This window comes from Olea europaea, unplaced genomic scaffold (genome assembly GCF_002742605.1).
Source record: "Olea europaea var. sylvestris unplaced genomic scaffold, O_europaea_v1 scaffold797, whole genome shotgun sequence".
In the NCBI taxonomy this organism is placed as follows: domain Eukaryota; kingdom Viridiplantae; phylum Streptophyta; class Magnoliopsida; order Lamiales; family Oleaceae; genus Olea; species Olea europaea.
Genome location: NW_019266402.1, coordinates 218,336 through 244,065, shown reverse-complemented (window position 1 = coordinate 244,065; position 25,730 = coordinate 218,336). Strand labels below are relative to the sequence as shown.

Genomic DNA, 25,730 nt, shown 5'->3' with positions numbered 1-25,730 from the left:
ATTGACAGTTTCCATCCATTTGAGCCTCTGATGCATATTTTTGAAAGATTTGGGATTGTGGTTGGCACAAATTAAAAGTTTGGACAAAGTCTGCTAATAAACGAAAGATTTGATACCTCAACTGCAATTTTCCCAAAAATTATTGCCTACATACACATCATGTCCCATAATATATCCAAAATCCATAAAACCTCTATAAAAATAACAATGAAAAAAGATTAAATGCATAAAGTTTCTGAATTTCAAACTTTAAGTTACTTGTACTGCAACAACGTCAGGGTCACAGTTTTTTTAATATTTTTGTTTTCATATTTTTTTCCCTCTGCCATATGTATAAACTTGTAACCAATCAAAACTCTCTCTCTCTCTCTCTGTTGCCTGAAAATTATTACATTACCAAATTGAAATCTAATTCGATTGACGTACGATTGTATAATGGTACACTTCTCTACGGCAAGGTAAATATTTTCAAATTCTTTGGTTAACTATTACACCTGTGTTCCACAATTTCTTGTAATAATTCTCGAAAATTTTCAAAGAACTCTGGGGTTAGTTCTTCGATATTTTACCTTCAGATCTGGAAGTTGATCTAGGGATTGAGAATTTGTGTTCGTGATGTGTCTTGTAACGTCATGTTGAATTTGGGTTGAATTATACAAGGGTTCTTACGTAGTTGATGTGTGAAAATGGAGGGGAGTCTGGGATCAGGAGGCGTGTTGAAGAAGAAGAGTTCATCAGGGTGTTTGATTATTAAAAAGAGAAGTGAAAATAACAATTTAAGTGGATTGGGGAGTTCGAACAATATTAAGGAAAAAAAGAGGCCAAGATTAGTTGTTAGTGATTCAGGTTCGAGTTATGAGAACCAGTCATTGGAGTTTATGAGAAGAAAAGTGAATGAAAAGAAATTTTGGAATGGTTCTATGGAGGGTGGGAAGAGTGGGCTTGAAGGCAGGGAGTATTATAGGAACAATGGCGGGACGGGGAGTAGTGGTGAGAGGAAAAGAAATAGGTTGGATTTTTTTGAGTTTGATGAGTACGACGAGTGCCAAGAGTTTGATGGGAAGAAGATGAGGAATGAGTATGTTCAGGACAGGTTTAAGATGGTTAGGCGAAGTGGTGGTGGGAATTTTAAGGAAGTTGGAGGTGGGTCGTCAAGCCGGAGTGTGATGGTGGATAAAGGGAGACGTGGTTCATATTTTGGCGGTTCTATTTATGGGAAGAGCAAAGTGGTAGAATATAGTGGTGGGAGGAATAAAGGATTTGAGTTGGAGGCGGATGAAGGACATATGCCAGTTTCATTGTTAAGGTTAAAGTACCAGGGGGTGGAGAATGAGCCAATTAGGTTGCAGGGGAAAAATGGGGTGTTGAAGGTTATGGTGAAAAAGAAAAAGATTGATTTGCCATCTCAGCATAGGAATTATGAACCTCGGGAAGTTAAAGTAAGTAATGATTCTGGGTCTGAAAATGTTGTCGAGAAGGCTTTATTCGGATCCTCAATTCATTCGGCTTCCAAGCAACCTAAAAATGGCTTATTTGTTGACAAAGAGAAAATGGTTGAGAAGGAGAAAATGGACCTGCAACTCGAAAAGGTAAAACCATTTAAGAGCAAAGGCAAAAAAGATAGAGATTCACGGGTTGATGACATTGATACATCGCTCAAACTGGCACGACCAAAGCTGCATGCTGGCAGCTCAAAGAATGTGGCGAAAATGAAGGAAGAAAGATATCCCCCTTCCCAAAAATCGACGCCATCTAATGAGAAAGAAGAGAAAGTGAAGCGTGGTGGGAGCACAGAAAAGCAAATGCTGCGTGAGCAGATTAGGGATATGCTAGTTGATGCTGGCTGGACCATTGATTATAGACCACGGCGGAACAGAGACTACTTAGATGCTGTGTACATTAACCCCAGTGGAACGGCGTACTGGTCAATAATTAAGGCTTATGATGCACTCAAGAAACAGTTGGAGGAAGACAATGGGAAAACTAAATCTGATGTTGGCTCTTCCTTGTTTGCTCCTTTGCCTGAAGATCTAATAAACAAGCTTACAAGGCAAACTAAAAAGAAGATTGAGAAAGAAATGAAAAGGAAGAGAAAAGAAGATTGCACGAATAAGAGGGCTAAGAAATCTGCTGGAAAAGAGGTTGCAGAGAGCTCAGACAGCGATCAGAATGAAGAGAATCTTGATTCCTACAGGAAACAGAATTGTAAGTCATTAAAAGGCAAATTGCGTGAAGTTCGTGAAGAGAGGGGGGATGATTCAAGTGATGATTTACCCAAAAGGAAGCCCAAGAAAGACAGAGTTGAAAAAACTTCTAACAAAACAAGTTCTAAAGCAGTACAAGGAAGAACAAGTAAGATAATTGGGAGATGCACTTTGCTTGTACGCAGCTCTAACCAAGGGCAAAACTCTGAATCTGATGGTTATGTTACATATACTGGAAAAAGAACTATATTGGCTTGGTTGATTGACTCTGGTATTGCACATTTAAGTGAAAAGGTACAGTATATGAACCGTAGACAGACACGTGTAATGTTAGAAGGCTGGATCACGAGGGATGGGATCCACTGCGGTTGCTGTAGTAAAATCCTTACAGTTTCAAAGTTTGAGCTCCATGCTGGCAGCAAGTTGCGTCAGCCATTTCAGAACATACTTTTGGAGTCTGGGGCCTCTCTTTTGCAATGCCAAATAGATGCCTGGAATAGGCAAGAGGAGTCTGTGTGCCAAGATTTCCACACTGTAGATGTTCATGGTGATGATCCAGATGATGATACGTGTGGTATCTGTGGTGATGGAGGGGATTTGATCTGTTGTGATAGTTGTCCATCAACTTTACACCAGAGCTGTTTAGGAATACAGGTACATTCTAGATAGCTCAAGTCACGACCTTTCTGGATTTTTCATGTTTATTACTTTGTTAACATGGAATTCCTTTGAGTCTTCTTGTCTATCCTATTTCAATCCCTCAATTTACAGTTAGTTACATAATTCATCTTTTCTTGTACAAGAATATTGCTTCTTGTGCACATGTTGTTACATATATTTAAATGTGTGTCAAATAGGCAATTGCCCCTATGTTACTTGACGTCTATTTTTGTGGATCTTTTCACTCACCAGAACATACTAAGCTGCACATTCACATAATTTAAACTTTTACACATGTATAAAAAATACTGCAGCTGTGGTTGTCTGCTGAATTTGGTATCCCCATTAGTTTAATATCTGCTGGTACTTTAGCAAATATTGTGCAGTTATCAGCTATTGGATATGTATTTGGCCCCTGTTTCGTCTCTGCTTTTCAAAAAATATCTCTCATGAAATAATATTACATCACACGTTCTCCAAAAAATAACTATTCCAAAACACATTTTCTCCAAAAATTAAATTTTAATGGAGCCCAAAAAGGGGCTTAGTTACATGAAACTTGTATCTTTTTGTGCATGGTTGCGTGCAACTTACATTTTTCAGATAGCTCATATACTATATCTCACCGCAGGCACTCCCTCCAGGTGATTGGCACTGCCCCAAGTGTACATGCAAATTTTGTGGGGATGTTAGTGAAAATGTTGCTGATGAAAATGACAGGACTGTCGACCTTATCAGATGCGTCCTCTGTGAAAAAAAATGTATTATCTTTGTGTTTTTGAAGCTTTCTATATGTGGCTACATCCCACTTTTTCCTCTGTTTTTGGGTTTTTGAAGCAAGTTAAATGACTCTTACTTTCTGTGTTTTTTTTAGATCATAAATCATGCAGTGAGCTGGTGGATGGTGTGGCTGTGAGTTCACATGGTGAATCTCATTCTTTTTGTGGGCAGAAGTGCCAAGAGGTATAAGCTTTTGTTTCCTTTTTGGGATTAATGCTGAGAAATACTACAGCATGGTATCACCAGTGTAACTGACTTTCTGGTAATCATCGATTTCATCTTGGCTACAGTAATCTAACTTGTTTTTTTGCTGCTTCTTCGGCGGGATCCTTGTAGAAGTGGAAAATGTGTTCTGTGAATGTCCTGAAAGCCTTTGTAAACTAGATGAACAATTAGGAATTATGTCTTCAAATATACAATTGGAAACCAAGAAGGAAATTATTGTCCACTCATGTCACTATCCCAAAAACATAATTTTTCTATATGTTTGCTGGTTGTAAGATATAGCCTTTATTTGGCTCATGTTTATAAACTCTCAAAGATACTTTTTATCCACATATTTCGAGAACCCATAAGTACTACCCACATAATTTATTTTTATCTATTTATAATTTAAGCCGTTTATAAATGCTTCCCAAACATGCTAGAAGGTTCGAGCATTTTGTCATCATGCATGGAGGGTGCATAGGGAGACCAATCTTTGAGCATTTTTTTTTTCATCATGCACGGAGGGTGCATATGTAGACCATGTGCATTTTAACATTCTACTAAAGGCCATTTTCATGGTCCAACAAGTGAATAGATAAAGAAGTAAATGAATTGGAAGGGCGAAATCAGGAATAGAAGAAAACAAAGCAGTTAATATTTTCTTTTTACCATGCCTTTGTGGTGCAAACAGCTAGTAGTTTTTTTCTTGATTTCACAAAGGTACATGCAATTATATAAATACTTACCCCCTGTTTCATACAATAAAATCTAGATTATCAAAGTCAAAGTCAACAATTAATTTTAACATTTTCATGGGATCTATAACTTTTCATCCACACATTTCATCAACTTTTATCAAAATTTACTAAAATTCTGTACCAATGGGGGCTTAATAATCTTGGAAGATGGATAAATTTATTAGTTTTTTTGAGTTATGACATCTTTTTAAATCTCTTTATATGATTCTCATGTGCATATAGGTGAAGAATATATTATCAACCAAGGATCTTGTTTCTTGTTATGTAAGTAAAAAAAACATAAGAAAAATCAAAATTATGCCCTTATATCTCCTACTTCTTGAACTAAGCAATGAAAAACAAATCAAATTCCTATTAAAGGAGATGAAGAGCCTAGCTCAAATGGTAAGAACGAAGCTTTATTAGGTTAGTGACTTGAGTTCGAGTCTCAATTGGGGGTTAAAAAAAATCTATAGAAAGAAGAATAAATGTGCGGTTATATTGAAGCAACCTATTTTATGGATTCGAAACGAACATCAAGGTTGTAGTCTTATGTGAACATGTTCTAGTTTTATTGGAACTAACAAAAGGAATTGGGATAATGAGCTCGAATGCCTTTGATTTTTGTATTCTTTTATTATTCATTTCATAATTTGTAATGGAATAAGTTCGGTAGCGAATCACGAAATCTTGATGATCTTCTCTATCTAATGAATGGGGAGTCTGCCTTAAAATTGTCTGCTCTGCACCCACCCCCAAGAATATGCTTCAAGAAAAATCACACAAGGGAAGATTAGAAACCTCTGGTAAAATGTCTGCCCACAACCTAGTAGATTACATAGTCTAGGGATTGGCATTTTACCCATTCAGTGACTTTGGCACTGGACGTTCCCAAATTGGGTACTATAAGGTCGTGTGAATTCAATAATAGACGCATGTTGACTTTCCATCCTTTTGAAGAAGAGATCATGTAACAAAGGGAATTTTTATTTGTCTAAATGGTACTTCCAACTTGGAATGAGTATGAAGAAATTAACAATACTTCTTTATCTGTTGAATAATTTTGCCGGATCGATTGCTTAAGATCTTTGGTCTCTACCCGGACATGGAACCATTTCTTATGTACTCGTTGAGAATGATTCTCATATAGTTCATGGCCTATTAGAAGTACAAGGCGCTTTAGTAGGATCTTTACAGAGAAAAAATTATTGTAGTTAGTTTGATAATGATGGAGTGACATTGCTTCTTCGGCCCAAACCAAGGAATCCCTTAGATATGATGCAAAATGGTTTTTGTTCTATCTTTGATTGAAGATTTATTCCTTCCAAAATTCTAAGACTAGCATAAAAGATTTTTCTTAAAGTGATGCTAATTATTGTTGATTATCATTGTTAGCCAATATACAGAAAGGCACTTTTTAGTAACAGCTTTTTGAAATCAACTGTATGTGTCTTAAAATAAAAGGATTTTTATAGGTATTTAACAAGAAGAAGAATAAGAGTCTCTTGTCTATCCCGAAGGTTTTGGACATCAAACTTCCTACAAAATACCACCCATATTGCTGAAAACTTCAATTATGAATGTGTGAAGTTCAATCAGAATATTCTATTTAGACAGTTGATTTAAATTTTAGATTTACCCACTTTTGTTGCTTTCATATGTTTGCCCACTCTTACTAAACTCCTAGCCAGAATATAAATTTGATCTCTTATGAATTCCTTTTTTTCCAAATAATCACTGTTAGCCTGCCCTTATTTTCTCCCTTGAAAACTTACCATTAGTATCTTCAGTGTTCATGAATTATTCATCAGTCATTAAAATTTAACTTCTGTATGTGTGTTGCAAAACACAGTAAGAAGAACATATTCATTAATTCTTACTCGAACGTTTGACTTTTATTATAGATTTCCTGTACATGATAAATTTTGTTTTCAAAGTATTGTTTCCTCCTTAAGTTTTATATTTTTGCCAACTATATTGACAGTGTTACTGTGTTGTGTCTTATTGAATATTTTCTGCAAGCTTCAGAAATCAGAAGAAACTTTTTTCACATTCTTTTATTTTGTCAGATCTATGATAATTTGCAGAAGATTGTTGGAGTTAAACTTGAACTGGAGGCAGGATTTTCATGGTCTCTTATTCAGCGAACGGATGTTTCCGATTCCTTGCAATTTGAATTTCCTCAAAGGGTGGAATGCAATTCTAAGCTAGCTGTCGCGTTATCGATTATGGATGAGTGTTTTTTGCCCATCATTGACAGGAGGAGTGGAATCAATATAATTCGTAATGTTGTCTACGGTTGTGGGTAAGGGGATACTGATCTTGCTGAAGCAGATATTTTATAATCATAATGTGATTTTGGATTTAAAAAATATTCTATTCTCTGTTTAGTGTTGCACCCAGATTTTAGTTTACAATTTGTTCAAGAAATCTTATTATTGTGGAGTTTATACAAATCAAGCGTGTATTTCCAATACTTGTGAAGCCATCAGCTTATGGATATTAATATTAGAATTTTACGGTGTATAAGCATGAAAGACAAATGGCATATCTTCTACTTTTTTACTTTATATTTGTTTATGTGTATATTATGTGCATAGCTTTGCTAGTATGCATGAATATTACAATATTTTGTCATTTTCTGCTCTTGCTTTTTATCTGTGATGACTGATCTCCTATATTCTCTCATGAGCAGTCATATAATGGTCTTTTAAAATATTCTACTCATGATTGTGAGTCTCTTCTCTTGTAGATCAAACTTTAATCGTCTGGATTATCGTGGCTTTTATACGGCAATTTTGGAGCGAGGTGATGAAATAGTTTCTGCTGCATCTGTCAGGTAAAATGATTTGTGACTTTGACAACAAACCTAAGTCATGGGTGCTATCAGTTTTCTGCAGCAGTGAGAATCAAGATGCATTATAAATTGTTAATCCGTAATGTGAATTCAATGATGTTGCATTACTATCTCATCTTCTAACACTGCTTTTGGACTCTTCGAAATAAAAGGTTTACTTTCTAAAGATCAATTTTCAGAATGAGATGAGCAACTTGTTTTAGTACTTGGTGCAGACATAACGGCAATAATCTTCTTTGTGATATTTGGTCTTTTGGGTTTCATTTTTTAATGCATATTTTACAGATGATAGATTAATGATATGTTTAAAATCAACCTACATTGTCTAGAAAATGATAATAAAAGCCTATAACAAGTTTTAGGATTGATTTTTTCTTGTCTGCTGGTAAATGGCTTGTCAATCCTGGGTGCAAATGGACTGTGACATTATAGGAGTGTATCTATATATTTCCACATAAATATCTTGGACAGCTACGCAGGGAAGTTACTAGTTCAGAAGGTGGTGGGAAAGTTTAGAGAATCTTGTGGATCATTAGATTAAGTTAAAACTTGACCTATCAATTTTATGAGGTGTATGGGATAAATCTGGGACAGCAGTACAAGTACCCATAAATCTGGGACAGCAGTACAAAAGTGAGGGAGTGAAATAAATCTGGGACAGCAGTACAAGTACCCATAAAACATGCCACATCTGTGCCTTAAGAGTTAATAATCTATACAACCATGCCACTACAAAACACACTGTGTGTGTAGATAGGCTGGCCAAAAGGTGCAATTAGTAGAGTTAAATGCCTCAGGTTCTTGACAAGCTATTGAATTGGTGAACTAGTTCAAGGAAATCAGACTTCCACGCGGATATGGGAAGAATGGTGTCAGAACTTTTAAAAGAAAGAAACGAAGAGTTGATTTGCAACCATGTTTCTTCCTAAAGGTATATATTGTTCGAATCACTGACGTAGTTACATTCAATGGGAAGTAAGATATTTTCTAGATCCGGTTTGTCTAATTTTACCTTTTTCTTGTTCAGTTCTTGTCATCTATTCGCATGTCCATTTGCATGTCCATGGGATTTCATTTAGGATGAACTTCTGTGTTATTTACTTGTATATTGTCTTCACCATTGGGTGAAACATTATTTTTTGTTTAGATGTGCTGTGTTGGGTTTCTCATTTATAATCTTGTCAATATGGATTGTTGAATTATGGTATGGTTGCTTGTTGAAGTTTATTGACCAAAAAGAAAAATCATTTTGATTTACTGTGTATATCAATATCTAATTAGGATCCACGGGAACTGTCTTGCTGAGATGCCATTTATTGGGACACGCGCGATCTATAGGCGCCAAGGAATGTGCAGGCGACTTTTGTCTGCTATTGAGTCGGTAAGAAGAGGGCATCCTGTCATTACCTTCACTTGTTAAGTATGCATCAGTTTATGCTTTCTGGACGACTGTTATGTCCAAGCCCCAAATATCACTTCTTGCTTCCTAAAATTACTGTGTTGCTAAAAATTATTTGCTGAAAATCGAAACCTCTGCTTTTTGGGCAATGGAAGTCCCTTTTTCTCATATTAAATTGCTTTGGATGAATGATTCAACTTTCAACTGCTGTAACGCCAGACCCTATGCTCTCTCAAAGTCGAGAAATTGATTATCCCTGCCATATCAGAGCATATGAACACATGGACTGTAGTGTTTGGTTTCCATCAACTTGAGGATGCACACAAGAAAGAAATGAAATCCCTGAGTATGTTGGTTTTTCCCGGGGCAGACATGTTGCAGAAGCAGTTAATGAAGTCAGAAATTACTGATGGTAACATTATTATTTTACCCTGTTCTATGAGTACCTTTTTTCCCGTTTTATATTGAACAAAATGAAGTTTGACCTATTTTACATGACTTGAAATTTGATTCTTTTTTCTCTTAGACTATTGTGCTATCTTTACCCCTGAATCTAACTGTTGTGTGACCTTTTCACATCTTCTGGACTAGGTATTAAGGTTGTTAAATCAAAAGAGAATCAACCTCAGTTACGTGTTTTGGCAGACAAACCTGATATTGATTTTACCATGGAGCACAATAGACTGGTGGTTGACAATGCTGGTGTGTGCGATGAGATAAAGATCCAAGACAAAGTTAATGGCATGGATACTGATTCCCCAGCAACATATATTCCTTCATATGGTAAGACCTCACCTAGTGCATGCGATGCTACTCATAAATCTGACACCAGCAAGGTAACATCTGTAACCAAGTCTGAGACGGAGGAAAAGCTAAAAGAATCCTCTGCTAACTTGAAGTTCCCCTCTATGTCCACTGCAAGTACTGACATTTCTGAGGTGGAAAATCCCTTGCTAAAACTTCCTCTTAGGGATAATTCTGAATCTGTAGCAGCTGTCATGGGTCGTGTGTGCAAAATAAGTTATAAAGCTCCTTCTCTGGAATCCATTATTGATCCTTCAGGTGAAACTTTGAAAATGGCTGAGGAGGCTGCTGAAAACGAGAATCCTGTATCTGGAATTTGTTGTACTGATGAGTGCACCATGCAATCTGAGGTAGAAGCTGTTTCAGAGGTTTCTTTGGAAGTAGTAGTTGTAAAAATTCAAGTTGATAGAAGCTCCACTGACCAAGTTTCTAATGATACTGCCGCCTCTGAAGTAAACATAAAAGATGGTTGTATTGAATCTACTCCTGGTTCTCTGCTTGAAGCATCTGCACACAGTATTACACAGAAAGTCAACGGAGAACCGAGTTCTGCTAACCAGTTTAGTGCACTTGACAACGAAAGTGAACTTCATTCATCTATAGGACTTTCCTCGGATTCTGTTGTTGCCGCTGATGCGAAAGCCACTCTCTTTAATGGTATTTTAGATTCCTTACCTTTAAGGGATGCTGATAAAAAATATGACTTGGCAGCCTCTTGTAACGAGGAAAACCTTGAAGTTAGTGGTGTGGAATCAGCTTTTGGTTCTTCTCTTGCCAATTCTGCACAGGCTGCTAATGAAGATGGCAATGAGGATCAAGATCCTGTATCTGTTTCTACCGTTCAGGGTACTCATGAAAGTACCACAAGATTGAAACCGGACTTGAATCAGAAGGCTGTCCATGAGGTAGGACGGGATCTTGTGGCTTTTGCTGATTCTTCTTGTGAAGCCTTGGCTCTGAATACAGCATCCAATGAGAATTGTGCATAATCTGGCTAAGATTCCGATAGAAACAGACCAAGCAATATTAACCTTGTAATTAGGAAGGAAATACGAATGTGACATTTTGGGGGCAATGCTTACACTTGAAGATATATTCGAGTTGATTTGCATGTTCCATTTCTCTCCAAGAGGTCACTGCCGTTGAGGATACTAAAATGTAATAATGCAAGAGAAATTATAATATAGTTCCTAAATTGTAGAGTTTAGGAAAGATGATGTCGACTCAAATGGTCAGTACTCCATTAGTCTATTACCCTTCATAACAGCTGTGTATTGTATTCGGTAACACTAATCATCAATAGAAACTAGAATCAAATCAGCGTCGTGACTAAGCGCAGCTGATTTTGGAATATATATTTTTTGTACACCTTGTTCTATTCCACACTTGATTTAGGAAACCGTTGAACTTCATTTGGTATGCTAAATTCTGAAGTAATGAGAGCATGTTTGGCCGAGTTTAAAAGTTATTTTTGCTCAGTCAAAAGCAAACTGATCGACTTTTAAGTTGCAATCTTGTGAATACAGATATTGGTGTTCAAGAAAATTGGAAGCTACCTTTGAAATTGCAGGGTGAGGCAATGGAGGGATACACATTACGTAGGATCGTGAGTCGGGTTGTAATGTTGATGATGTGGCAAAGGAATTTCGGAAGGTACCATGAGGTTGGAATTTGAATTTGAATTGAGTGATGATGCCATATGCTTATGCTTGATGCTTGAATGTATATATAGATATAACTATTCTATTTATCACCTGTTTAGATATTGGAAATAATAATGTTATCTATCATTACTAAGGGAAAATTGAAGCAGAAGTCTCAAATCTTTGAAACATTAGCAGAATTTCTCCAAATCTTTGATTTATTGCAACCGTCACCCTTAACTTTTCCAAACGTTGCAGATGAAGCCATTTTGGACGATTTTTATCCACAATTTCGTTAGTTGATCAAAAATTTAACTTTAACCACATTTTTAATATTTTTAAAATGGGTAAAAGAGTAAATTTCCATTTATCACCTTAAATAATAATTAAATAAAAAAAAACCCCACTGTCGTCTTCTTCCTCTCACCCCTTACCCACCGCCCACTTGCAACTCAAACCCAAAATCACACCCGTCGCCGCCACCTCCATCGCCTCCGTCACCACCATTGAAGATCATTGGGTTGAGCACCATCACGGAAAGCCCAAGTTTCACGGGGTGCCTTTCTTCTTGGCACAGAAAGGGACACCGTGCGACAGTAGTCTGCTCCGCTAAACTACTTTTCGCCTTTTCTCGGTTGGGTTGGGACAAAAGAAAATTTGATTGCAATTTTGTAGAAAACTTACAATAGAAAATTTGAATACATTGAAAGTAAATTGAATATTGATTGATGACCTTCAGGTGAAACTTTGAAAATGGCTGAGGAGGCTGCTGAAAACGAGAATCCTGTATCTGGTATTTGTTGTACTGATGAGTGCACCATGCAATCTGAGGTAGAAGCTGTTTCAGAGGTTTCTTTGGAAGTAGTAGTTGTAAAAATTAACATTACAATTGATGAAAGCAAAAAATTACAAATGCTGGTGCAGGGGGCGGACATCGGTGAGCTTGAAAGATTTTTTGAATGACTAATATCCCCTATAATAGCATTCTGAACAAAAATCTAAGTGACAGGAGTAGACGTTTAAAAGACGAGGAATCATACTAAACGTTTATACCAATATCAGAGCTATTTTACAACTGAAATAACTATTACAATGAAAAGAAAATTACAACTCAAATTTGAAGTAATATTTACAATGTGCGGCCGAAGTTGGGCAAACTGCGGCTGTGATAGTGTCAAGTGGCTAAGTAAAGCTGCAATCCTTGACATTCTCTCCCATTTGTTTTGGCGACGTTCTCGGTGCCATCAATGCATGATATGGTTCAATTAATGGTTTGAAGGCTCCGAGATCTTTTCCTCTTTTCCAAGTATTCTCCTCGCTGTTGCATCCCATCCATTTGACCAAGTACTCCTGATAATCTTTTCTAGAAGCTCGAGTGATTCGATGGTCAAGAATAACTTTAGCTACCTTTTTTCCAGCTTTCTTCAGTTCAAACACAGGTCGCTTTGGCTCATTTCTAGATGCGTCCTCCTTATGCGCAAAGTATGACTTCAACATACTAACATGAAGGACTTTGTGGATTTTACACCATGAAGGGAGTTCAACTCTGTATGCAATTCTTCCAATCCTCTTCACGATGGGTAATGGTCCGATGTATTTTGGTGACAATCTTGAGTCCTTCCCTCTTGTTGGTTTGTAAACATTTCTGTCGGGGAGCTTAACCATTACCAGATCTCCAACATTGAATTCAATGAAACGACGCTTTAGGTCTGCAGCCTTTTTATACAGTTTTTGAGCTTTCTCAAGATAACTCCGAGCAATTTCAATATTTCGTTTCCACTCTTGAGAAAAGTTCTTTGCTTGAGGGGACTTGGAACTTCGTTCGACATCCACTGTATGAGGGAGTAGCGGTTGCTGGCCAGTAACAATCTCAAAAGGACTCTTATTGGTTGAAGAGCTCTTTTGGGCATTGAAGCAAATTTGGGCCGCATCCAAAAGTTTTACCCAGTTTTTCTGCGAAGTAGAGATAAAGTGCCGAAAATATTCTTCTAGTATAGAATTGAAGCGCTCCTCTATCCGTTAGATTGTGGGTGAAAACTAGAACTCATGCTCAAAGTTAAACCAAGAAGTTTGAACAACTCAGTCCAAAATATGCCACTGAAACGAGGATCTCGATCACTGACGATGTCCTTAGGCAGCCCCCAGTATTTGACAATATGTTTGAAGAAGAGTTGAGTTGTCTCTTCCGCAGATACATACTTAGGCGCTGCAATGAAAGTTGCATATTTTGATAGACGGTCCACCTCGACAATGATAGTGCCAAAATCCTCAACTTTTAGCAACCCAATAATGTAGTCCATCGATACATTTTTGAATGGCCGGGTGGGGACGGAAAGGAGCTCTAGCAAGCCCGCCTTTTTCTGATGATCTGCCTTATCTTGCTGACAAATAAAACAGGTTTTTACATATGTTGCAATCTTGTCCCGCATTTGAGGCCAGTAGTATGCACGTTGTAGTAGTGCACAAGTGCGTTCCTCTCCGGGATGCCTTGCCCAAATTGTGTCATGGCATTTTGTAATTAGTGATTTCCTCATATCTCCACCCTTAGGAACATATAGGCGATCTCCCTTTGTCTTCACTAGTTCCCCATCGAGCCAGAACTGTCGAGTTTTACCCTACTTGATGAGGTCGACCAAATATTGGGTAGCCGGGTCCTTTTCCATAAGTGCCCGAATTTGCTCTCTAGTGTTCGTGGAGACTGCGCTCCCTGAAAGAGCAGCTACAGAGCAGATGACAGCTAAATCGGCCCATCGACTAAGAGCATCAACAACATGATTACTAGAGTCGGGACGATACTCTAACATAAAATTGAACTCTGAACGAAACTCCTGCCAACGAGCCTGTTTGCTCGATAGTTTTTGTTGGGACATGAAGTGACTAACTGCAGTGTTATCTGTCTTCACAATAAATGGAGACCCAAGCAGATAGTGACGCCATTCTCTGAGACAATGGACAACTGCTAACAATTCCTTTTCATGTGCCGAGTAACGACGTTCTGTCTGGTTTAACTTCCGGCTCTCATATGCTACCGGATGTCCTTCTTGCATGAGGACTTCACCAAGGGCAAAATCTGAAGTATCTGTATGAACTTCGAATGGTTTAGTCATATCCGGTAAGGCTAAAACCGGGTTCGTCCACATGGACTTCTTCAACCTTTCAAAAGCAGCTTGGCATTGGGATGACCAATCCCAATTCTTATCCTTCTTTGTCAATTCAGTAAGTGGCAGTGCAATTTCTGAGTAGCCTTTCACAAATCTTCGATAGTAATTGCATAACCCAAGAAATGAACGTACATCATGTACGATTTTTGGTGGTTGCCAATCTTTGATGGCTGTAACCTTCTTCGAATCCATGCGGATTCTACCTTGTTCAATGATGTGACCCAAGAAACTGATAGATGTCTGAGCAAATGAGCATTTAGACGACTTAGCAAAGTTCATTCTCTCGTAGCCGATTAAAAACTTGCCTCACATGCTGGACATGTTCCTCCAATGTCTCGCTATAGATTACTATGTCATCCAAGTACACCACGACAAAATCATCTAAGAACCCGTAAAGTACCTGATTCATCATAGTACAAAATGTTGCTGGAGCGTTTGTCAAACCAAAAGGCATCACTTTAAATTCAAAGGCTCTATATCTGGTTACCACCGTAGTTTTTGCTTCGTCTCCCTTCTTGATCCGAACTTGCCAGTATCCAGACCTAAGATCAATTTTTGTGTAATACTTCGTGCGACTCAGTTGATCGAAGCAATCCGCAACCAGTGGGATAGGATAGCTATTCTTTACAGTAATCTTGTTCAAGGCTCGATAGTCACAGCACATTCTAAGAGAACCATCGGCCTTTTTCTGAAACAATATAGGAGCTTCGTATGGCGACTTCGCAGGCACAATGATTCCACTCTCCAACATTTCCCCCAATTGCTTCCTAAGCTCTTCAAGCTCAGGCTGAGACATACGGTATGGTACCCTGGCAGGAGGTTTGGCGCCTGGAATAAGTTCAATCTCATGATCAATCGTCCTTCTTGGTGGTAATTTCTTTGGTAATTCTTCCGGCATGATATCCTCAAATTCCCAAATAAGCCTTTTAACGGGTTTTGGAATAGGACCATTTGCTTCTTTGATCTCCTCCAATCGAAGAGTGCATAAAAAAGAGGGTTCATTTCTCTTGAAACCCTTACTAAATTGCATGGTTGAGATACTCTTCTCGCCCATCCTCCCAACTTGTGTAGGGATGACACGTGGCTTATTACCCATCATCATTAACGAATCAGAATATGGCAACACTGCTGTCTTAGTATCCCGAAGAAATTCCAATCCTAGAATAAGCTTGAAATCGTCCATCTGAACTGCAGATAAATTTGTCCTTCCCTCGAAAGGACCTGCTTTGATTAACATCGATTTCGCCACTCCAGCCATTGGTTGAGCAGCGGAGTTGATTGCTTTGACTTTTCCACTACCCTTTTCTAGAACAAGTCCGAGCCGCTCTACTTCGGTACATGCAGGATAGTTGTGGGTAGCACCAGTATCCACCATAGCCCTGATGGGCTTCCCATTGATTTTTACATCAATGTACATTAAGCTTTTGGCCCTACAAATTCGAGCATTCGCTTCCTCCATCTTTGCCTCTTTCAATGGGACATCATCCTTTTCAGCAACCCGATGCGACAGTGTGTTGCACCGATGTGAAAATGTCTCAACTACGTCCTCATCCTCTTCAGAGTCAGTCTCATTATGACAATTAGCCTATGGGGCCTCTTGCTTTGAACTTGACCCGCCACTTGCTAACTGACAATATGTATTCACCATCCGCTTTTGAGGACACTTCGACACCCGATGAGGTCCATCACATAAAAAGCACTTCAATTTGGGAGTGGCATCAGTTCGGCCCTCTGTTGCTTTTCCTTTGTTCCAGTTGTTACTGTTGTTGCCGTTAAAATTTCCTTGACGGCTATTATGATAGTTTTCCTGAAAGCCACGGGTGCTTTGATAGGCTCTTTCTCTATTCTGAGAGTAAAGCTCTCCCCCATTTGGGTTCGAGCTGGGTCTGTAAGATCTGTTACCACCTCCATTTGCTTGATTACTCCCCGAAGGTCGATCTTTTCTAGATTCTGTTTGGTAGTCGCTCAAGCATTCAGCGGCTCCCATGACCGTGCTCAAATCAGTAACCTTCTGTCTTTGAAGTTCTGTACGTGTCTACGGTTTCAACCCTTCCATAAAGGTGAAGAGCTTATCATTTTCCGACATATCTCGAATATTTAGTATATGCCCTGAGAAGGATTTCACATGCTCCCTGATAGAGCTCGTGTGTTTCAGGTCTCGAAGTGCCCGTCGAGCCTGATACTCGACATTTTTCGGGAAAAACTACGATCTGATCACTTCCTTGAGGAGATCCCAAGAATCAATTCGAATCCTGTGGGCCTGAATGTCAGCATTTTTGGTTCGCCACCATAGTTTTGCATCTCCACCCAGATACATGGTAGCTGTGATTACCTTTCTAGCTTCGTCTTCGATCGAAGCTGCTAGAAAGTACTGTTCCATATCAAACAAGAAGTTTTCGACTTCTTTTGAATCACGTGCCCCTCCGTAGGTACACGGTTCAGGAATTTTGAACCTAGGAGCATACTCGGGTACGGGAGCTTGCCCATTGCCCACCGCACGTTGGAGTACCCGCAATTGAGCTATTAACGCTTCCATTTCATCCTGCAGATCAGGAATGATTGCAGCAGCTTTAATCATTGCTGCGCAAGCTCTTTGGCTTTCATCCAATTGGATGTGTAATCCACGAATCTCAGATTCGGCCATCTCGACTTTTTCCTCGAGACCTTCCATAGCATAGTACAATCTAGTAGTTGTCTCATCAAGTGCATCCACACGTTGTTTCGTAGTACCCTTCTTTTGAGGCTCTACCACTTCAGTGGTCTGGGATATAATTGGATCCATAGATTTCTTATCGAGGGTCGTGAGCCGCAGCTCTGATACCAACTTTCGCGGGGTACCCTTCTTCTTGGCACAGAAAGGGACACCGTGCGACAGTAGTCTGTTCCGATAGACTACCTTCCGCCTTTTCTCGGTCGCATCGGGATGAAAGAAAATTTGATTGCAATTTTGTAGAAAGCTTACAATAGAGAATTTGAATACATTGAAAGTAAATTGAATATTGATTGATGAAAACTGAACATTACAATTGATGAAAGCAAAAAATTACAAATGCTGGTGCAGGGGGCGGACATCGGTGAGCTTGAAAGATTTTTTGAATGACTAATACCCCCTATAATAGCATTCTGAACAAAAATCTAAGTGACAGGAGTAGACGTTTAAAAGACGAGGAATCATACTAAATGTTTACCAATATCAGAGCTATTTTACAACTGAAATAACTATTACAATGAAAAGAAAATTACAACTCAGTGAAGTAATATTTACAATGTACGACCGAAGTTGGGCAAACTGCGACTGCGATAGTGTCAAGGGGCTAAGTAAAACTGTAGTCCTTGACACCAATCTTGGAAACTGTTATCCCCATTTCAGCCCCTTTCTTGAGCATATCAAAGACTTTATATCTCGATGCACCCCACACACTTTCCTCAACCGATAAGAATTCCATCCATTCAAATGCACAGATGATTCTATATTCCCATTATCCACAAGCACGAATCTGGTGCCATTAACACCTACAAAGCCCATTTTGGGAGGACTCCATGTGATGATTGGAAAAGAAAAATATGGAGCTATTGAAGTAATTCAGATAGATGAAACCCATAAGGAATATAATGCCTATTGCAGGGTATTATTTCTTGTCCCTCTAATTTGAGTCCATTGTAGGGGAAATTTAGTGTTTGAACTATGATATACAAACCTTGAGAGGGACGGCAAGAATCTTATGTCTGTATCCTCTTGTTTTCCAAGATTGCAATTTCTGTGCAACAGATGATGAGGCTGCTGTAACTTGAAAAGTGCATAGAGCTGGGACATTTGCCACTCACAGAGAAGGATGTCCGAAATTTGCTTGATTGAGGTGGAGGTGGCGGTGGTTGGTCTGGATTTTAGGTTTGAGATGGGGGTGGAGGTGGGTGAGGGTGACAGGAAGAAGATGGCAGTGAAGGGGGGTTTTAATTTCTTATATTTTTAATTTAATTATTATTTAAGGTGATAAATGGAAATTTACTCTTTTACCCATTTTTAAAATATTAAAAGCATGGTCAGAGTTAAATTTTTGGTCAACTAACGGGATTGTGGATGGAAACCGTCCAAAATGGCTTCACCTAGAACGTTTGGAAAAGTTAGGGGTGACGGTTGCAACAAATCAAAGATTTGAAAAAAGTCTGCTAATATTTCAAAGGTTTGGAGCTTCTGCTGCAATTTTTCCTATTAATAATGATCATTGTCAGTCTTGATGATTTAAAGTGGTACCATGAATTCACCCCTCCCAAATCAAAGTCGGAATAAACTAGGCTGTTTTCTCCGATTTTGTCTTATAAATAAAAATCAATTAGTTTTGGCATAGTTTTCGTCTAGCTATAGATACAAAGTCCCTGTTTGTTTTCCATTCTTTCCCCATTAAAATGAAAAATATAACCGTTATCTATCACATCAAGTCATCAAATTTGAATTTCTATATCTTGTGTGGGGTTCATAACGGCTATAATTTTCATTCTTATTTTTACAAAAACGGGAAACAAATGCCTCCAAAGTCTTTTTATTATTATTATTATTATTATTATTATTATTATTATTATTATTATATTTGGATGTTTTGATTCAATATGAGTTGTCCTTAGCTATGTGGCTATAGGTCGTTTTGTTTGTTCCTACCTTTTCTCATTTTGTTTTGCCCAGGAATACCTGGTGTAGATGTATATGCATTTGATTTGGTTTTGTAAGCTTGGGAATGTCCGATGTACGTGTATATGATTTTGATCAATATAATTCACTTTTCCCGATAATTAAAAAAAATGAAGTTTGATTCGATTCTCAATTAAGCCCCCATTTGGCCTCTATTATTTGAATAAAAATGAGTGAAATAGTATTTTGTTTGAAAATGAGTGATTGAAAAAGAAAGAAAAGTTTTCGATTTACGTGTAATATTATTTTTTGAAAAATTATGATTGAAAATTGAAGATAAAAAAATAAAATGTAATGTAATGTAATGTAATGGGGGCCAAATGGGGGCTTTATTATAATTATATGAAGTTTCATGAATTATTCAAAGTATAAAATGATGAGAATTATCCAGCACAAAATATAAAGAATTGAATCATTTATGACAGCTAAAACAGAATATACAGATTATTGGGCCAAATAAAAAAATAATCCAAATATCCATTTCTAATTGGCATAACGTCACTGTATAAACTATTAGAATAAACATTTAATTAATAGACATAGTGACAAGTGTTCTAATATTTTATTGTTATAATGTCGCTATTACTTAAAAAATAAAATAGACATCTTTAAGTACCAATGTGTTAGCCATCAATATTAGAGAGACCGAGTTCTGCTAACCAGTTTAGTGCACTTGACAACGAAAGTGAACTTCATTCATCTATAGGACTTTCCTCGGATTCTGTTGTTGCCGCTGATACGAAAGCCACTCTCTTTAATGGTATTTTAGATTCCTTACCTTTAAGGGATGCTGATAAAAAATATGACTTGGCAGCCTCTTGTAACGAGGAAAACCTTGAAGTTAGTGGTGTGGAATCAGCTTTTGGTTCTTCTCTTGCCAATTCTGCACAGGCTGCTAATGAAGATGGCAATGAGGATCAAGATCCTGTATCTGTTTCTACCGTTCAGGGTACTCATGAAAGTACCACAAGATTGAAACCGGACTTGAATCAGAAGGCTGTCCATGAGGTAGGACGGGATCTTGTGGCTTTTGCTGATTCTTCTTGTGAAGCCTTGGCTCTGAATACAGCATCCAATGAGAATTGTGCATAATCTGGCTAAGATTCCGATAGAAACAGACCAAGCAATATTAACCTTGTAATTAGGAAGGAAATACGAATGTGACATTTTGGGGGCAATGCTTACACTTTAAGATATATTCGAGTTGATTTGCATGTTCCATTTCTCTCCAAGAGGTCACTGCCGTTGAGGATACTAAAATGTAATAATGCAAGAGAAATTATAATATAGTTCCTAAATTGTAGAGTTTAGGAAAGATGATGTCGACTCAAATGGTCAGTACTCCATTAGTCTATTACCCTTCATAACAGCTGTGTATTGTATTCGGTAACCCTAATCATCAATAGAAACTAGAATCAAATCAGCGTCGTGACTAAGCGCAGCTGATTTTGGAATATATATTTTTTATACACCTTGTTCTATTCCACACTTGATTTAGGAAACCGTTGAACTTCATTTGGTATGCTAAATTCTGAAGTAATGAGAGCATGTTTGGCCGAGTTTGAAAGTTATTTTTGCTCAGTCAAAAGCAAACTGATCGACTTTTAAGTTGCAACCTTGTGAATACAGATATTGGTGTTCAAGAAAATTGGAAGCTACCTTTGAAATTGCAGGGTGAGGCAATGGAGGGATACACATTACGTAGGATCGTGAGTCGGGTTGTAATGTTGATGATGTGGCAAAGGAATTTCGGAAGGTACCATGAGGTTGGAATTTGAATTTGAATTGAGTGATGATGCCATATGCTTATGCTTGATGCTTGAATGTATATATAGATATAACTATTCTATTTATCACCTGTTTAGATATTGGAAAGAATAATGTTATCTATCATTACTAAGGGAAAATTGCAGCAGAAGTCCCAAACCTTTGAAACATTAGCAGAATTTCTCCAAATCTTTGATTTATTGCAACCGTCACCCTTAACTTTTCCAAACGTTGCAGATGAAGCCATTTTGGATGATTTTTATCCACAATTTCGTTAGTTGATCAAAAATTTAACTTTAACCACATTTTTAATATTTTTAAAATGGGTAAAAGAGTAAATTTCCATTTATCACCTTAAATAATAATTAAATAAAAAAAACCCCACTGTCATCTTCTTCCTCTCACCCCTTACCCACCGCCCACTTGCAACTCAAACCCAAAATCACACCCGTCGCCGCCACCTCCATCGCCTCCGTCACCACCATTGAAGATCATTAGGTTGAGCACCATCACAGAAAGCCCAAGTTTCACGGGGTGCCTCTCTTCTTGGCACAGAAAGGGACACCGTGCGACAGTAGTCTGCTCCGCTAAACTACTTTTCGCCTTTTCTCGATTGCGTCGGGACGAAAGAAAATTTGATTGCAATTTTGTAGAAAACTTACAATAGAAAATTTGAATACATTGAAAGTAAATTGAATATTGATTGATGAAAACTGAATAATACAATTGATGAAAGCAAAAAATTACAAATGCTGGTGCAGGGGGCGGACATCGGTGAACTTGAAAGATTTTTTGAATGACTAATACCCCCTATAATAGCATTCTGAACAAAAATCTAAGTGACAGGAGTAGACGTTTAAAAGACGAGGAATCATACTAAACGTTTATACCAATATCAGAGCTATTTTACAACTGAAATAACTATTACAATGAAAAGAAAATTACAACTCAAATTTGAAGTAATATTTACAATGTGCGGCTGAAGTTGGGCAAACTGCGGCTGTGATAGTGTCAAGTGGCTAAGTAAAGCTGCAGTCCTTGACATTCTCCCCCATTTGTTTTGGCGACGTTCTCGGTGCCATCAATGCATGATATGGTTCAATTAATGGTTTGAAGGCTCCGAGATCTTTTCCTCTTTTCCAAGTATTCTCCTCGCTGTTGCATCCCATCCATTTGACCAAGTACTCCTGATAATCTTTTCTAGAAGCTCGAGTGATTCGATGGTCAAGAATAACTTTAGCTACCTTTTTTCCAGCTTTCTTCAGTTCAAACACAGGTCGCTTTGGCTCATTTCTAGACGCGTCCTCCTTATGCGCAAAGTATGACTTCAACATACTAACATGAAGGACTTTGTGGATTTTACACCATGAAGGGAGTTTAACTCTGTATGCAATTCTTCCAATCCTCTTCACGATGGGTAATGGTCCGATGTATTTTGGTGACAATCTTAAGTCCTTCCCTCTTGTTGGTTTGTAAACATTTCTGTCGGGGAGCTTAACCATTACCAGATCTCCAACATTGAATTCAATGAAACGGCGCTTTAGGTCTGCAGCCTTTTTATACAGTTTTTGAGCTTTCTCAAGATAACTCCGAGCAATTTCAATATTTCGTTTCCACTCTTGAGAAAAGTTCTTTGCTTGAGGGGACTTGGAACTTCGTTCGACATCCACTGTATGAGGGAGTAGCGGTTGCTGGCTAGTAACAATCTCAAAAGGACTCTTATTGGTTGAAGAGCTCTTTTGGGCATTGAAGCAAATTTGGGCCGCATCCAAAAGTTTTACCCAGTTTTTCTGCGAAGTAGAGATAAAGTGCCGAAAATATTCTTCTAGTATAGAATTGAAGCGCTCCTCTGTCCGTTAGATTGTGGGTGAAAACTAGAACTCATGCTCAAAGTTGAACCAAGAAGTTTGAACAACTCAGTCCAAAATATGCCACTGAAACGAGGATCTCGATCACTGACGATGTCCTTAGGCAGCCCCCAGTATTTGTCAATATGTTTGAAGAAGAGTTGAGTTGTCTCTTCCGCAGATACATACTTAGGCGCTGCAATGAAAGTTGCATATTTTGATAGACGGTCCACCTCGACAATGATAGTGCCAAAATCCTCAACTTTTAGCAACCCAATAATGTAGTCCATCGATACACTTTTGAATGGCCGGGTGGGGACGGCAAGGAGCTCTAGCAAGCCCGCCTTTTTCTGATGATCTGTCTTATCTTGCTGACAAAAAAGACAGGTTTTTACATATGTTGCAATCTTGTCCCGCATTTGAGGCCAGTAGTATGCACGTTGCAGTAGTGCACAAGTGCGACCCTCTCCGGGATGCCCTGCCCAAATTGTGTCATGGCATTTTGTAATTAGTGATTTCCTCATATCTGCACCCTTAGGAACATATAGGCGATCTCCCTTTGTCTTCACTAGTTCCCCATCGAGCCAGAACTGTCGAGTTTTACCCTACTTGATGAGGTCGACCAAATATTGGGTAGCCGGGTCCTTCTCCATAAGTGCCCGAATTTGCTCTCTAGTGTTTGTGGAGACTGCGCTCCCTGAAAGAGCAGCTACAGGGCAGATGACAGCTAAATCGGCCCATCGACTAAGAGCATCAACAACATGATTACTAGAGTCGAGACGATACTCTAACATAAAATTGAACTCTGAACGAAATTCCTGCCAACGAGCCTGTTTGCTCGATAGTTTTTGTTGGGACATGAAGTGACTAACTGCAGTGTTATCTGTCTTCACAATAAATGGAGACCCAAGAAGATAGTGACGCCATTCTCTGAGACAATGGACAACTGCTAACAATTCCTTTTCATGTGCCGAGTAACGACATTTTGTCTGGTTTAACTTCCGGCTCTCATATGCTACCGGATGTCCTTCTTGCATGAGGACTCCACCAAGGGCAAAATCTGAAGTATCTGTATGAACTTCGAATGGTTTAGTCATATCCGGTAAGACTAAAATCGAGTTCGTCCGCATGGACTTCTTCAACCTTTCAAAAGCAGCTTGGCATTGGGATGACCAATCCCAGTTCTTATCCTTCTTTGTCAATTCAGTAAGTGGCAGTGCAATTTCTGAGTAGCCTTTCACAAATCTTCGATAGTAATTGCATAACCCAAGAAATGAACGTACATCATGTACGATTTTTGGTGGTTGCCAATCTTTGATGGCGGTAACCTTCTTCGAATCCATGCGGATTCTACCTTGTTCAATGATGTGACCCAAGAAACTGATAGATGTCTGAGCAAATGAGCATTTAGACGACTTAGCAAAGTTCATTCTCTCGTAGCCGATTAAAAACTTGCCTCACATGCTGGACATGTTCCTCCAATGTCTCGCTATAGATTACTATGTCATCCAAGTACACCACGACAAAATCATCTAAGAACCCGTAAAGTACTTGATTCATCATAATACAAAATGTTGCTGGAGCGTTTGTCAAACCAAAAGGCATCACTTTAAATTCAAAGGCTCCATATCTGGTTACCACCGTAGTTTTTGCTTCGTCTCCCTTCTTGATCCGAACTTGCCAGTATCCGGACCTAAGATCAATTTTTGTGTAATACTTCGTGCGACTCAGTCGATCGAAGCAATCCGCAACCAGTGGGATAGGATAGCTATTCTTTACAGTAATCTTGTTCAAGGCTCGATAGTCACAGCACATTCTAAGAGAACCATCGGCCTTTTTTCTAAAACAATACAGGAGTTTCGTATGGCGACTTCGCAGGCACAATGATTCCACTCTCCAACATTTTCCCCAATTGCTTCCTAAGCTCTTCAAGCTCAGGCTGAGACATACGGTATGGTACCCTGGCGGGAGGTTTGGCGCCTGGAATAAGTTCAATCTCATGATCAATCGTCCTTCTTGGTGGTAATTTCTTTGGTAATTCTTCCGGCATGATATCCTCAAATTCCCAAATAAGCCTTTTAACGGGTTTTGGAATAGGACCATTTGCTTCTTTGATCTCCTCCAATCGAAGAGTGCATAAAAAAGAGGGTTCATTTCTCTTGAAACCCTTACTAAATTGCATGGTTGAGATACTCTTCTCGCCCATCCTCCCAACTTGTGTAGGGATGACACGTGGCTTATTACCCATCATCATTAACGAATCAGAATATGGCAACACTGCTGTCTTAGTATCCCGAAGAAATTCCAATCCTAGAATAAGCTTGAAATCATCCATCTGAACTGCAGATAAATTTGTCCTTCCCTCGAAAGGACCTACTTTGATTAACATCGATTTCGCCACTCCAGCTATTGGTTGAGCAGCGGCGTTGATTGCTTTGACTTTTCCACTACCCTTTTCTAGAACAAGTCCGAGCCGCTCTACTTCGGTACATGCAGGATAATTGTGGGTAGCACCAGTATCCACCATAGCCCTGATTGGCTTCCCATTGATTTTTACATCAATGTACATTAAGCTTTTGGCCCTACAAATTCGAGCCTTCGCTTCTTCCATCTTTGCCTCTTTCAATGGGAAATCATCCTTTTCAGCAACCCGATGCAACAGTGTGTTGCACCGATGTGAAAATGCCCAACTACGTCCTCATCCTCTTCAGAGTCAGTCTCATTATGACAATTAGCCTACGGGGCCTCTTGCTTTGAACTTGACCCGCCACTTGCTAACTGACAATATGTATTCACCATCCGCTTTTGAGGACACTTCGACACCCGATGAGGTCCATCACATAAAAAGCACTTCAATTTGGGAGTGGCATCAGTTCGGCCCTCTGTTGCTTTTCCTTTGTTCCAGTTGTTACTGTTGTTGCCGTTAAAATTTCCTTGACGGCTATTATGATAGTTTTCCTGAAAGCCACGGGTGCTTTGA

General features: G+C 38.7%; 2 protein-coding genes across 3 annotated transcripts; one reads left to right on the top strand and one right to left on the bottom strand.

Moving 5' to 3' along the window:
• Nucleotides 1-350: 350 nt before the first annotated feature.
• Nucleotides 351-20,594, top strand: LOC111391506. 2 transcript variants are annotated; one of them, XM_023016739.1, is made up of 9 exons: nucleotides 351-2,858; nucleotides 3,496-3,625; nucleotides 3,739-3,827; nucleotides 6,658-6,893; nucleotides 7,341-7,427; nucleotides 8,727-8,826; nucleotides 9,064-9,256; nucleotides 9,436-10,195; nucleotides 19,787-20,594. In XM_023016739.1, exons 1-9 carry the CDS (start codon nucleotides 687-689, stop codon nucleotides 20,226-20,228), a joined length of 4,209 nt encoding a protein of 1,402 aa, XP_022872507.1. In that variant the 5' UTR covers nucleotides 351-686; the 3' UTR covers nucleotides 20,229-20,594. The 2 variants fall into 2 exon arrangements, with proteins under 2 accessions (XP_022872507.1, XP_022872506.1); XM_023016738.1 differs by lacking the exon at nucleotides 19,787-20,594 and having other exon boundaries at nucleotides 353-2,858; nucleotides 9,436-11,060.
• A 3,771-nt stretch (nucleotides 20,595-24,365) lies between these two features.
• Nucleotides 24,366-25,319, bottom strand: LOC111391505. Its single transcript, XM_023016737.1, has 3 exons — nucleotides 25,128-25,319; nucleotides 24,603-24,869; nucleotides 24,366-24,443 (listed from the first exon to the last, which is right to left on the bottom strand). Exons 1-3 carry the CDS (start codon nucleotides 25,317-25,319, stop codon nucleotides 24,366-24,368), a joined length of 537 nt encoding a protein of 178 aa, XP_022872505.1.
• Between the last annotated feature and the right edge of the window lie 411 nt (nucleotides 25,320-25,730).